The 15,142-nt window shown below is 41.6% G+C and overlaps 1 protein-coding gene across 3 annotated transcripts in view; it reads right to left on the reverse strand.

The window, feature by feature from the left end:
• Positions 1 to 15,142, reverse strand: part of UBE3A (ubiquitin protein ligase E3A) — a 33,154-nt gene that overhangs the window by 1,390 nt on the left and 16,622 nt on the right. For all 3 annotated transcript variants that reach the window (XM_072135715.1, XM_072135714.1, XM_072135716.1), the window contains 6 exons: positions 12,961 to 13,105; positions 5,085 to 5,290; positions 4,151 to 4,315; positions 3,071 to 3,226; positions 2,892 to 2,965; positions 2,007 to 2,150 (listed from right to left, as the gene is read on the reverse strand). In XM_072135715.1, the coding sequence (XP_071991816.1) occupies positions 2,007 to 2,150; positions 2,892 to 2,965; positions 3,071 to 3,226; positions 4,151 to 4,315; positions 5,085 to 5,290; positions 12,961 to 13,105 (890 nt within the window). The remainder of the gene's footprint in view (positions 1 to 2,006; positions 2,151 to 2,891; positions 2,966 to 3,070; positions 3,227 to 4,150; positions 4,316 to 5,084; positions 5,291 to 12,960; positions 13,106 to 15,142) is intronic.

The following is a 15,142-nucleotide window of genomic DNA, read 5'->3' on the forward strand; positions in this document are numbered from 1 at the left end:
TACACAATAGGTAGCAGTAAGTACATCTAATAAATACTCACCCTTGGCTTTGATGTAGGATGTATGTGCGTGCATCAGGAACCAGAACAAAGTCGCGCCCAGAACAGGAGAGGTCCTAGGAGCAGTAACTTCTTGTTAGATGTACCAAAGACTCCCAGGCCCTCTCCTGCTCCGGGCTCTAAGTCCTGATGCTGGACCCAGACGAAAAACCGGAGCACAGAAGGAGAAAAAAAACCAGAGCACAGAAGGAGAAAAAAAACCCAAGCACAGAAGGAGAAAAAAAACCCAAGCACAGAAGGAGAAAAAAAACCCAGAGCACAGAAGGAGAAAAAAAACCCAGAGCACAGAAGGAGAAAAAAAACCCAGAGCACAGAAGGAGAAAAAAAACCCAGAGCACAGAAGGAGAAAAAAAACCCAGAGCACAGAAGGAGAAAAAAAACCCAGAGCACAGAAGGAGAAAAAAAACCCAGAGCACAGAAGGAGAAAAAAAACCCAGAGCACAGAAGGAGAAAAAAAACCCAGAGCACAGAAGGAGAAAAAAAACCCAGAGCACAGAAGGAGAAAAAAAACCCAGAGCACAGAAGGAGAAAAAAAACCCAGAGCACAGAAGGAGAAAAAAAACCCAGAGCACAGAAGGAGAAAAAAAACCCAGAGCACAGAAGGAGAAAAAAAAACCCAGAGCACAGAAGGAGAAATAAAAACCAGAGCACAGAAGGAGAAAAAAAAAACAGAGCACAGAAGGAGAAAAAAAACCCAGAGCACAGAAGGAGAAAAAAAACCCAGAGCACAGAAGGAGAAAAAAAACCCAGAGCACAGAAGGAGAAAAAAAACCCAGAGCACAGAAGGAGAAAAAAAACCCAGAGCACAGAAGGAGAAAAAAAACCCAGAGCACAGAAGGAGAAAAAAAACCCAGAGCACAGAAGGAGAAAAAAAACCCAGAGCACAGAAGGAGAAAAAAAACCCAGAGCACAGAAGGAGAAAAAAAACCCAGAGCACAGAAGGAGAAAAAAAACCCAGAGCACAGAAGGAGAAAAAAAAACCAGAGCACAGAAGGAGAAAAAAAAACCAGAGCACAGAAGGAGAAAAAAAACCCAGAGCACAGAAGGAGAAAAAAAAACCAGAGCACAGAAGGAGAAAAAAAACCCAGAGCACAGAAGGAGAAAAAAAAACCAGAGCACAGAAGGAGAAAAAAAAACCAGAGCACAGAAGGAGAAAAAAAAACCAGAGCACAGAAGGAGAAAAAAAAACCAGAGCACAGAAGGAGAAAAAAAACCAGAGCACAGAAGGAGAAAAAAAACCAGAGCACAGAAAGAGAAAAAAAACAGAGCATAGAAGAGCTCAAGTGTGGCACATTCTTGATCTAATTATATAGGTGTATTATTTTCTACATAATAGATTTCTCATCTATTAAAGGAAACCTGCCATCAGATATCTACCTATTAAGGTAGAACTGATGGTATGTTGCCACTTTAGCTAATATTAGAATACTATGTACACCAAACTACAGTTCAACTAATATACTAATTTCTTCCAAAGGCTACTGGGGGATGGAGTAGCCTCTCCGTGGAGGAGGAACAAAGGCTACTCCACAGTAGTCTCTGCTGTCCCTGTCTACTTGCTCGTCCCCGGGTGCTGCCTCCCTGATTCCGCGGCCTCGGTGCCGCTATGAAGGTGTGCAGACTCAAATCTATGGAGAGTGTAAGGCCGCTGCATAGAAGAGTCTACGCGCATTGAGGGCACGGAATCTGGGTGGCAGCATCCAGGAACAACCCAGTAGCCTCTGCCACAAATTAGCATGCAAGTTAAACAGTATTTTAGTGTCAATAGTAGGGTTGCACAATGCAACAATACTTTCAAAGTCAGAACGGTTCAATACCGGGTTACTGTTACTTGCGGTACTGACTGACTTCTACTGCCTGCAAAGGATATGGTATTGGTAATGGTATTATAGAACACTTCTGGAACATTATTAAAACCGACTGCGATTAAAACAGTTCTAGGCTTACCGGTCTGTGTCAGGGCCATTTTTGGCTATAATCATCTTTAGTTTTCCTAGTCCACCCACGGGTGCTCTGTCTGTGCCAGTTGTAAACTGTAAGAACAATCTTTTCTGTTCATCAGTGAATGAATGCACTATATCCCAGAATTCCCTGAAAAGGAAAAAAAAAATGATAAAGTCACTGTGGCTTCTTTTCCTTTTCAACAGCTAGAAGCAGAAGATTCCATTCACTTGACAGCAGTAATGCAGGGACACTGCAGATGACAGAGCATTGTGCTTCCATTGTGTGTAGCGCGTTGAGTGCCGATTGCATCAATAGCACTTGCGGGCAACATGTCTGCTGTGTAACACAACATTCAAGTGTTAAAGGGGTTGTCCACTTTACGCAATTATTTGATATGGTTTGTGTAAGGAAAAGTTATCCAATTCACCAATATATATCTGTATCAATTCCTCACAGTTTCTTAGATCTCTGCTTGCTGCCCTGCTTCAGAAAGCTTCTATGTTTACTTTCAGTGGATAGAAATGTGTTCATGGTCTTGTGATGGAAATGCATGTGCGCGAACAGTTATTATCACAAAGTGTAATAGGATTCATGTGATAACAACGGATCCTGCACCTCCATCACATCATATGGACAGATTTCTATCCACTGTAAGTAAAAATAGTAGCTCTTATAGCAGGACAGCAAGCAGAGATCTAGAAAACCATGAAGAATTGATACAGAAAGTTTCCTCAAACTTGCATAATTTTTCCTTACACAAACCATATCAATTATTTGCTGAAAGTGGACAACTCCTCTAGAGTGTTAATGATAGGAAGGAAGTGTAGTCACATCAATGTATCCATCCAAGTAATATAATCATTGGTCACCAAAACCTCATCTCCTCACCTAATAATGTGGGAATCTCTGGTGTAGCCTCCATCATATTCTGTTGTTTCCTTAAGGGCTTGGAAGTCTAAGTTCTGAGTAGAAGAAAAAAAAAAAAAAAAAGATAAGTGAATGAGATAAATTTGAATAAATAATAAAATATGCCAAGAGAAAAAAAAACATTTCCGAAAATCCCTTACCCTACTTCCACAGATGAGCAGTTCAATTTCCTCCGGCCTAAACAAATATTTGAGTGGAGATTCATTGGTGACCATGTGAAATCCCCTCCTGAAAGCTTTAAACTGTTTTTCTACAGATTTATTTAAAATGTAATCTGTATAGAGACTGACAAACTCCTGGAAAACACACAAACATATCGATATATTCATAGAAGACAATGCTACACAGAATATTGCACAAACCATTTCTCCAAAATGCCTTTACTGTATTTCATTTAACCCTTAAATCTACCATCAAAATCAAGCATGATAAACCAGGGACACTTACTCCTTGATCCAGGCAGCGTGCCTCTGGCAATTTTCTTATACGTTTTATCCATAGCCTCCTTCCTTATAAAATCAACTTTTAAAATGATGCTAGTAAGCCCGAGGGGCTACTCTAGTCAGACTGTGATCTGGCTTTACAGGCACAAAACACATATATGCAAATGTGAAGCTGGTTTCACACAATCATATTTCAGCGATGAAATAATGTAGGGCAGCTGAATTTCCCAGACCAAACACTTCAAGCATCATGGTAACCTATAATCTAAAGCTGGCTTCAAGTCCGTTCCAACCAAACTCTATAGTGTACACCCAAGTCCTGCAGGACCGCAGAGAACATGATTACAGCACAGGAAAGTAGTTCCATGAGAGAGAAGGGGAAATTCTTTATTTAGGGGGTGTTTACATCTGTATAACAAAATACATTCATGAAATGAGATAACAATAGCGACAATAGAGAATATCATTTAGATAAGTTTCAGAAATGAGGCTCCTTTGGTGACTAGTCTGCATACATAGCTTATTATGTGCCCATTTCTGCAGCACAAGTAGAAGTGGGGTATGAGTGAAAAGCCCCGGTTTTCTGCTTGCAGCATGCCAAAAGATGTCACCCCTTCGGCTACATGTAGCTTATATGATACAGTAGCCACACACCACTGCAATGAAGTCACTTTGCAGTAGTTTTACCTTTTCAGACTGCACAAAATATTCAACTGCTTTGAGTGACGGGTAAATCTGTAAAACATGGGTTATCCGGTAAGTTAGTAAAAAAATTACCTTTCTGTTCTCATTTGTAATGGGAATTTTATCCCCATTCTCTTTTAAGTCATGCATCAGAGGATTCCCAAAGAGATCAGTCTGAGATATCTGAAATGTCATCATCATGTCTTCTTCAACATTGCCCTCATATTCCAACAGATCTTTTAAACTTTGGTACAGAACCTGCAAGACATGTCTTGTTATTACACAAAAATTTCAATATTCTGAGAAAGTGTCATGAGCTGCTGAAACATATGCTCTGCTCATGCAGATTACCACATTTTTCTTAAAGCAAGATGGAAAAACTGCATAGAGAAACTCCGTCTTAACTAAAACTGGAGAATACCTCTGATAATAGCATATAAGAAATGCGCCATTCACTTTTAGTTTCTTTATTAATATATATACTTAACCCCTTCACGGCTGAAATACAACTATATACGTCCTATTTGCATATGCCCTGTGCAAAAAGGACCTTAATAAACGTCATAACCGTGGCCAAATTCAAAAGCCTATATCTCCAGAACCCTGCGTCATATTCAACAGAAAAATCTTCCCTTGAGGCAAAATTCACATGTTAAAAAATAGAAAAAAGACGGAAACTGAAATAACTTCTGGACTCTGATGTGGATGATGCACGCAGCTGTAGATCCTGGTGTATGGGATCCAAACACTCACAAAATAAGGAAAGGCCACAGCATTCAATGCAGTTTAAAGAAGTCTGTAGGCCTTTAGTCACATGGGCATGAAAAAAAGCAGCCTGCAAAGCTGCCTGGCGGCTTCAAAAAGCACTGCCATCTTGCCAAGGATCGTCGCTCCCCATGACGTCATCGGGGATCGGCGATCCGTCCCCATGACAGCCTTGGGTCTTCCCAATGTGCTAACAACAAAGAAAACATCTCAGATGGAAGTAAGACACTCTGCACATTAAAGATTTTATACCAAGACTTACAGGGTGAGAATCTGTCAAATCACGAAACGTTCCTTTCTTCCCCATCAGCTTTCTATACACAACCATTGGAAAATGCACATCTAGAATGCAATTATTGTATATGGCAAGGCCCAGTACAATTCCAATGAGAGTAAACTGTCCTTCAGTCTCGAATGAAGATGGATTGAACCAAAAGTATCTTGTGGATTCATCGTAGGTGAACATGCCTGCAAATTCAAGAGAGACAGACACTCAGTAAGCAGAAGAACAAACACACCAGCTAAGACTCATCCTAGGAAACACTTCCAGTATAGGGCACAATACAACGCTGGCGTACGGGTAACTTAACCAAGCTTTAGTGACCAAGCTCATTTGCGCCCTAATGACCAAGGCCTATTTTTCAAAACCAGCATGTGTCACTTTATCCGGTTATAAAACTTTAGAAGGCTTTAACCGCAGTATCGCGGTTTAAAACACTTTTTAAACTTTATAGCCGGCGCAGGCAGGTACGCGCTCGGCGCTTACCATGCGCGCGGCTCTCATTCACTTCCTATGTAGCCGCGCGCACGGTAAGCACCGAGCGCGTACCTGCCTGCGCCGGCTATAAAGTTTAAAAAGTGTTTTAAACCGCGGTTTAAAACACTTACTAAAATAAGCTCCGGCACCAGCTCACCCTGAGCTGGTGCTCGGTATTTCCATCAGAAACCTGCCACTACAAGTGGTAGATTTCCTTTAAGTATAAGCCAGTCAAGAAAAAAAACAAACAAACAGTGTACTCACCTTCAGACTCCCCCCGGCAGGTTTTCTTCGATACAGCGATGCTCCAGCATTGTCCCTGTGCCCCCACACTGTCCTTCACATGGATTATGATGTCAGCCGCTCGCTGACATTCTACTATGTGCGCCAGCATCAGCACACAACATGATGTCAGCGTCATGGTACCTGCGACTGACAGCGCAGGCACACGTAGCCAATGCCAGAGCCTTGCTGGACAGAAGAGGACCTGCCAAGGGGGTATCGGAAGGCGAGTAAACTGTTTGGTTTTTTTCCTACAGGCATTATATTGGGGGCAGGAGTTGCAGGCTATACACTAAAGGGGGGTGGCAGGCTATATACTGGAGGCTATGAGCAATGCATTTCCAACTCTCGGCTTATACTCAAGGCAATAGATTTTTCCAGTTTTTTGTGTTAAAATTAAGGGTCTCGGCTTATACTCGGGTCGGCTTATACTCGAGTGTATACATTATCTTTTTTTTTTTAAGCAGACAACCAGGCAATTGCATTTGCCTTGATTAACCCCTTCAGCCTTAAGGATGCGGTCCCATTTTTCTAATCTGCCCTGTGTCACTATAAGTGGTTATAGGTTTGGAACGCTACAAGATATCCAGGGGATTTTGAGATTGTTTTCTCGTGACACATTGCACTTCAAATTAGTTCAAAAATTTGGATGACATATTTTGTGTTTAGTTATGAAAAAAACTAAATTTGGCAAAAATTTTGAAAAATTCTTTATTTTCAAAGTTGCAGATAGTCATAGCACCCAAATAAATTCATAACTTGCATTTCCTAAATGTCTGATTTATGTTGGAATGGTTAAGATTCCACATATTTTGCTAGAATGTTACGAGGCTCAGAATTTGGGTGCCATTTTTCAAATTTTTTGGAAAAATCACCATGTCACATTGTACAGGCTATACATTTTTTTTGTTTTTTTATTGTGGACTTATAGGGGCTTATTTTTTTGCCACATGAGATGCACTTTTATGGTACATAATTTTGGGGCATCTATAGCCAATTGGTGAGATTTTTACTAACTCTTTGTTGGTGGAAGAAATGAAAATCATCAATTTTTAGGAACATTTTTTTGTGTGTTTTTTTTTTGGCGGTTTACAATACCGTAAAAATAGTACCGTATATACTCGAGTATAAGCCGACCCGAGTATAAGCCGAGACCCCTAATTTTACCACCAAAAACTGGGAAAACCTATTGACTCGAGTATAAGCCGAGGGTGTAGTATACAGACCGCCTGCCCCCCCTCATGTATACAGCCCGCCTGCCCCCTCTCATGTATACAGCCCGCCTGCCCCCTCATGTATACAGCCCGCCTGCCCCCTCATGTATACAGCCCGCCTGCCCCCTCATGTATACAGCCCGCCTGCCCCCTCATGTATACAGCCCGCCTGCCCCCTCATGTATACAGCCCGCCTGCCCCCTCATGTATACAGCCCGCCTGCCCCCTCATGTATACAGCCCGCCTGCCCCCTCATGTATACAGCCCGCCTGCCCCCTCATGTATACAGCCCGCCTGCCCCCTCATGTATACAGCCCGCCTGCCCCCTCATGTATACAGCCCGCCTGCCCCCTCATGTATACAGCCCGCCTGCCCCCTCATGTATACAGCCCGCCTGCCCCCTCATGTATACAGCCCGCCTGCCCCCTCATGTATACAGCCCGCCTGCCCCTTCTCACCTTCCGGCGATACTCACCCCCGGTCCTCGGCGGTGGCTCTCGATCCCCAGCAGCAGCTTCTGTCTTCTTTCTTCTCTTGCCGGCTGAGTTGCATCCATGTGATCTCCCCGCCGGCGCTCACTATGATGCGGCGGTGTCGCCGCTGATGACGTCACACTGCCGGCATCATAGCGAGCGCTGGCGGGGAGATCGCATGAACCCGACTCCGCCAGCAAAGAAGAAAGAAGACAGCCGCCGCCGGGGATCGAGAGCCGCCGCCGGGGATCGAGAGCCGCCGCCAGGGATCGGGGGTGAGCATCGTCGAAAGGTGAGAACTAAGTTTATTTATTTAATGTGCTGAACTTCGGGAGTCGCCTCTGGTGAATCCGAGCACCAGAGGGTGAGTAATTTTTTTTTTTTTTTTTAATTGACCCGTGTATAAGCCGAGGTGAGGTTTTTCAGCACATTTTTTGTGCTGAAAAACTCTGCTTATACACGAGTATATACAGTACATTATTTTTATTCTATGGGTCACAACGATTACAAAAACACCTCATTTATATAGGTTTTTTTTAATTTTTTTCCCATTTTTACTGAATAGAAAGTAATTTGGAAAAAATTTTAATTTTAGCATCACCGATTTTCATAAGCATAACTTTTTTATTTTTCGGCTTACAAATTTGCTTAAGGGCTTATTTTTTGCAAGAAGGATTGTTCTTTTTAGTGGTCTTATTTTAGAGTGCGTAACTTTTTTAAATTACTTTTTAGAGCATTTTTTAAAGGGTATTAAAAATCATCTTTTTTTCAGAGCATTTTTTTAGGTTGTTTTCTACGAGGTTCACTTTGCGGGTCCAATAACGATTCTGTTTTATTATGCAGATTGTCATGGATGTAGCAATACCAAATATGTGGGGGTTTTGTGTATTTTATTAAATTTTACTGAATAAAAACTAATTTGGAGAAAATTTTGTTCATTTTATCATCACCATCTTTTCACATGCATAACTTTTTTATTTTTCGGCTGACAAATCTGGTTTGGGGCTTATTTTTTGCGAGAAGAGTTGTTCTTTTCAGTGGTCTCATTTAAGAGTGCGTAACTTTTTAAAATCCCTTTTTAGAGCATTTTTTTAAAGGTATTAATTAAAAATTATCCTTTTTCGGAACGTTTTTGCTGGGTTTTTTCCTGCCGTTTACCGTGCAGGTCCAGTAACTATTCTGTTTTATTATACAGATTGTTGTGGCTGCAGCAAAACCAAATATGTGGCGTTTTTTTGTGTGTATGTTCTTTATTGTTTATTAAGTGTTTTTATACAGAGTTGAACTTGAACCAGCGATGCTCTGATTGCTGGTTCAAGTTCAATACACTGCTCTACAATACTTCTTCATTGTAGAGCATGCTCAGACAGTTTACAGTCAGACCCGGAAGGGATCTGACTGCCTCGGACATCGGGCAGCCCCGGAGCACTCGGCAGACATCGGGTCTGCCCAGAATAGGATCGGATCACCCGGTAAGTGGCACAGGGGATCCGATCCATAGCAGAAAACACCCTTACATGCATGACCACGGCGTGTAAGGGGTTAACACCCACGATGGAGTCGGTTCCGATGGCGGGTGTTAGCGTGCGGTGTCAGCTGTAATTGACAGCTGACAGCCGCTGCTTCTGGTCCCGGCTCCATTTGTGAGTCGGTGCCAGAAGCAGGACGTTATAGTGCGTCCTGGTGCGCTAAGTATCAAGCCACCGGGACGTACTATAACGTCTAGGTGCGCTTAGGGGTTAACTTCTGTCCACCTGTACCACCCTTGAAAATGTCATGAAAGTTTTTACAAAACTCACATCAAAGCAAAGGTTTGTGCACAAATAGGCATTCAAAAATAACAACAAAGTGAGCAGATTTATGTATACCAAAATAAACAATATCAACAAGAATTTATTCTCTGAAAAACGCTAAAACAAAAAGCCATGACATATTTAGTTGCATTACGCAATTTAAAACATTTCATAAAAATGGACTTTGATTTAAAATAAAGTTCCCAGAACAGAAAATCACCTCCTAAATGTCCTCCTAATACATTAGGATGTGTAGAGGTCCTAAATTCATGTTTATAACACACATTTTTTTCAAAAAGCACAGCCTAAAGGTTATAGAAATATAACTTTTTAATACAAACAACCACCTACATGGAAATCTGCAGCAGTGATACAATGCAAATATTACATGAAAATTCTAAATGGACATTGAAATATGTACAAATCCAGACAGTACTGTATTAAGGAAATTTACTTTCCTAAACACAGTGAGGTATGAGGAGTTAATACATAATACACATGTGTATATATTCCCCTAAATATGCAGCAAAGGGAATGTTAAATCCGTGGGGTGTCCAAATCAATTCTTGCTGAAAGGCGCACAGCGGTTAATGGCAGTCAATTGGCAAGATCAAAAAAAAAAAAAAGTTATTTTTGCTCATTTATGTACACTCTGCACCTAATCTTGACTGAAATGTATATATTTTTGCCAATTTATAAAAAAAACCTGAAATATCACATGGTCAGAAGTAGAGACCCTTTGCTGTGACATTCATTTAACTCACATGCTGTCCATTTCCTTCCGATTCTCCTTGAGATGGTTCTACTTTGGAGTCAAGCAGTGTTAAATTAAACCGATTGGACTTTGTTAGGAAAGGCACACACCTATCTATACAAGACTTCACAGCTTACAGTGCACGTCGGAGCACATGAGAATCAAGAGGTCTAAGGAACTGCCCAAGGAGTTCTGAGACAGAATTGTGGCAAAAGCACAGATCTGGCCAAGGTTATGAAAGAACTTCTGCAGCACTTGAGGTTGCTAAAAGCACAGTGGTTCATAATCGTCAAATGGAAAAAGTTTAGGAAGACCACAACTCTTCCTTGACCTGGCCGTACAGTCATGGCCAAAAGTTTTGAGAATGATACAAATGTTAATTTTTACAAAGTCTACTGCATCAGGTTTTATAATGGCAATTTGCATATACTCCAGAATGTCATAAAAAGTGATAAGCTTAACAGCAATTAATTGCGATGTCAATATTTGCCTAGAAAATAAACTTTATCCCACAAAAACACATTTCAACTTCATTGCAGGCCTGCCTTAAAAGGAGCAGTTCACATTTTTTCAGTGATTGCTCCAGTAACACAGGTGTGGGTGTTGATGAGGACAGGGCTGGAGATCAATCTGTCATGATTAAGTAAGAATCACACCACTGAACACTTTAAAAGGAGGCTGGTGCTTGGCATCATTGTTTCTCTTCTGTTAACCATGGTTATCTCTAAAGAAACATGTGCAATCATCATTGCACTGCACAGAACTGGCCCAACAGGGAAGAGTATCGCAGCTAGAAAGATTGCACCTCAGTCAACAATCTATCACATCATCAAGGAAGTCAAGGAGAGAGGTTCAATTGTTGCCAAAAAGGCTCCAGGGCGCCCAAGAAGGACCAGCAAGCCCCAGGACCATCTCTTAAAAGTGTTTCAGCTTCAGGATCGGGCTACCTGCAGTACAGAGCTTGCTCAGGAATGGCAGCAAGCAGGTGTGAGTGCATCTGCACGCACTGTGAGGCGGAGACTCTTGGAGCAAGGCCTGGTGACAAGGAGGGCAACAAAGAAGCCACTTCTCTCCAGGAAAAAAACATAAGGGACAGACTGATTTTCTGCAAAAGGTACAGGGAGTGGACTGCTGAGGACTGGGGTGAAGTCATTTTCTATGATGAATCCCCTTTCCGATTGTTTGGAACATCTGGAAAACAGCTTGTTCGGAGAAGACAAGGTGAGCGATACCACCAGGCTTGTCTCATGCCAACTGTAAAGCATCCTGCAATCATTCATTGGGTTGCTTCTCAGCCAAGGGAATCGGCTCTCTCAAAGTCTGGCCTAAAAACACATCCATGAATAAAGAATGGTACCAGAATGTCCTCCAAGAGCAACTTCTCCCAACCGTCCAAGAACAGTTTGGTGATCAACAATGCCTTTTCCAGCATGATGGAGCACCTTGCCATAAAGCAAAGGTGATAACTAAATGGCTCAGGGAAATTTTGGGTCCATGGCCTGGAAACTCCTCGCATCCCATTGAGAAATTGTGGTCAATCATCAAGAGATGGGTGGACAAACAAAAACCTACAAATTGTGACAAAATGCAAGTATTGATTGTGCAAGAATGGACTGCTATCAGTCAGGATTTAGCCCAGAAGGTGATTGAGAGCTGCCAGGGGGAATTGCAGAGGTCCTGAAGAAGAAGGGTCAACACTGCAAATATTGACTTGCTGCATTAACTCATTGTAACTGTCAATAAAAGCTTTTGTTACTCATAATATGATTGAACTTCTGTACTTCTGTATGTGATAAAAACATCTGACAATCACACATAAAAACCAGAGGGCAACATATCATGTGAAAATATAATGTTTGTGTCATTCTCAAAACTTTTGGCCATGACTGTACAGCCAAACTAATCATTTGTACGAGAATAGCCTTGGTGAGAGAGGTTAAGTAGAATCCCAAGATCACTGTGGCTGAACTCGAGACGCAGTAGGGAGAGGGCAGAAAGTTCCACAAACCCCTCTATCAATCGGTTATTCACGGCGGACGGAAGCCTCTCTTCAGTGCAAGACATATTTCTGTCAAGATGGGGTGCAGAGTGCACATTAATGAGCAAAAAAAATAAATATTTTTTTGATCTTACCAATTGGCTGCAATGAAACAAAAGTTTTAAAAATAAAAAGGGGTCTAAGTACTTTCCGTACCCCCTGTACATCCATAAATAAAGCTACTGAGATAACAAATGTTACTTTTAGATGGGTGTAATATGAGAACCATTGTATTAGTGCAATAATAGAATTTCACACAGTTCATAAGAATGAGCAAGAACAACATAACATGTGTATATAATGGAGGGATGGTGTGAAATAAAAACTTTTCTGTGATGTGTGTTTTTTTGCATTATAACTAACACAATATATAAATATTAGAGAGCAAGTGTGCTGATTGTTTTGGGTAGGAGAGCGTTAATAACATGAAAATTAGTTCAAGTTATCCATTTCCAAAATTTTGCTACAGATAAAGTCAATATTTACTTCATCAGTGAGCTGTGAGAAGCTCCTCTGAAGAAGGTTAGAGCTGCACAGTCTGCCTGCTGGCTACAAATTTGGTTAGGGGAAGGGGGCTATAAGTTTGTATACCTTGCACCAAAAATCTCCTCTTTCATATATAAATACAAACTTAAATTCATATTAAAGATGATATTAATTGTGCCAAGGATCCAAAGACATGGCTCTTAGGATCCAGGACATATCTCATTTGTCCTTGTCCATGGACGTTGCAACCTGTGAGGATGTATAAGATATTTGCTTGGCAATAAAAGGTTTACTGCACTAACATACAAAACCGCACTAGATAAAACAAGTCAACTACTCACCTATGTCAGGGTTAAATATTTCCTCAACCACCAGTTGGAAAAACTCTTTGGAAACGCCTCCTTCGTCTACTCCTTGCTCCCCCTCAAACTCCACATACAACTGCTTCTTTAGGTCTGCCGGGTTTTCCATAGCAATCATTTCTAGCTGTAGGGAGAAAAAATGAATTGTAAAAGAATGCCAAGTAAGGCTATATTCAGACGATTGGGTGCCCGCCATACCGTAGCATGGCAGACACACATCCGAACCAGGGAGAGGAGGAGTGCCCCTCTTCGTAGAGAAACATGGCACACGCCACCGTATTCCGGGGAGATATAGGACATGTCCTATCTTTCTCCAGGCTACAGAACGGTACGGTGCTGCACCATACCACTCCATGCAGCGCTGTGCGTCCATTGCTGGCCTATGGTGGACACATATACGTCCCCAACGGCCGTGTGAAAGAGGCCTAAAAGCAATCCACTTCCCATTAAGATCACCATAACTAAATGGCTTCTTGTAGGTCATGCTTGGTGTTAAGGGGGCTGACTTTTAGCACTGTTTTCCATTTAACACCTTGGAAAACATATTTGCATACTTCCCAGAATTCCCTAGTGGAGCATCTATGGCTTTAAGTCTCCACATTCCTATAAAGCGGCCTTAATTGGCAAACTCCCCATAAAATGAACTCTTACTTTATGACCCACATTTTCACATATACAGCTAGTGACAAGTTCATATAGAGCCTTATTCACATTTTCTGCAGAGGGAGCCAAGCTAAAGGCGGCTGTCAGTTAATAAGTACAGTACATTGCATTAATCAGAAGTTTAACCCCTTCAGTCCTGATGTGATCTGAAAGATGGCATTCTTATCTTTAATTTGACACCATGGGGGGGGGGGAGATTTATGGATATTACCATTTTTGGGACTTTCCCATTTTTCTGGCGGGAAAGGTCCATGAATATCCCCCCCTCCCTTCCTGTCAGTTTTAGGCTTTCTCTGCCCACATACCACTATGCGTGTGTGGAGGCGGAGAGTAGGTGACAAGCAGAAAACTGGGGGTGACTATAGCAAAAGAAAAAAAAAAAAAATCTCTGCTAGTTCAGTTCTGGTCCAAATTGGCAGAGCCAATATTTACTTAAATCCTGGACCCTCTTTGTGAATATGGGCTCACGACCATGAGCTGGGGGAATTCCCCCCGTTTCTAGCTTTTATAAAACCTATACCAACACTCCAGCTGTAGGATCTAAATTTGAATCAAAGTTATCCCAAAGTCATCCCGTAAAACACAAGAACAAAATTTTACACTGTTTATGGGACATTTACCATATTCCAACAACTGGCGGGTAGATGCACCAGCGCACAATCCTACACCAGATCCTGCCTGGCATAGAATTCTGCTACAGCCTGCGAACACTCCATCAGAATGACGGTGATAGTCCTATTAAGAGCAGTCCACAGTATATATTGTGTCCACAGTATAAAAGCAACAGAGCACCTGTCCTACACCTGCATGAAAATTTATAGGAATCTCAGATTAAGGGAGTTACAAATTTTTATTATGTAATTCACAATAAATTTGCATGCAAAAAATGGATCGCAAATTCCTGTGCCTCCCCCCATATTAAAGTTAGGATACGGTAGTGTGAATATAGCCTATCTTTCTATGGGGTATGGAGTGACATACTCCATTGCGATGTATGGGGGGGGGTGTATATCGGCCATATATATACGTCCCCCATACGTTCATGTGAATGTAGCCTTATGAAGTATCTGTTTTAGAAAACATTTTAGTTGCCAATTTTTATTTTAAATCACTGCTGGGTGGTGGTTGTGCGTATTAAGCAGTATTTTTTTACACTGGTTATACTCTGGACTGTCAAAAAAAAGAGTTACATTTTCACCTTCACCTCTGCAGAATTGCTAATAGACTACTAGGGGTGATTTTATCACTAAGTAGCCTCTTTGCAACAGTTTTTAGACTTATTTGGAGCTCTGCTTCCTGTCAGATTTATCATCTGGTTTATAAATCTGGTTGCAGTGTAGTTGTTCTATGCAGTGCAGTTTTGGGTGCATCAACTTCACATTAGCCGTAGATGCTAGAGAGGCTTTGTGACTTTTTAAGAAGTCACAGTCCATAAATCCGGCCATGCACTAGGCGACAGAATGATATATTACACGGTCACTCTGCAACGGCAGTTCTG

Source organism: Engystomops pustulosus, chromosome 2 (assembly GCF_040894005.1).
Source record: "Engystomops pustulosus chromosome 2, aEngPut4.maternal, whole genome shotgun sequence".
NCBI classification, from domain to species: domain Eukaryota; kingdom Metazoa; phylum Chordata; class Amphibia; order Anura; family Leptodactylidae; genus Engystomops; species Engystomops pustulosus.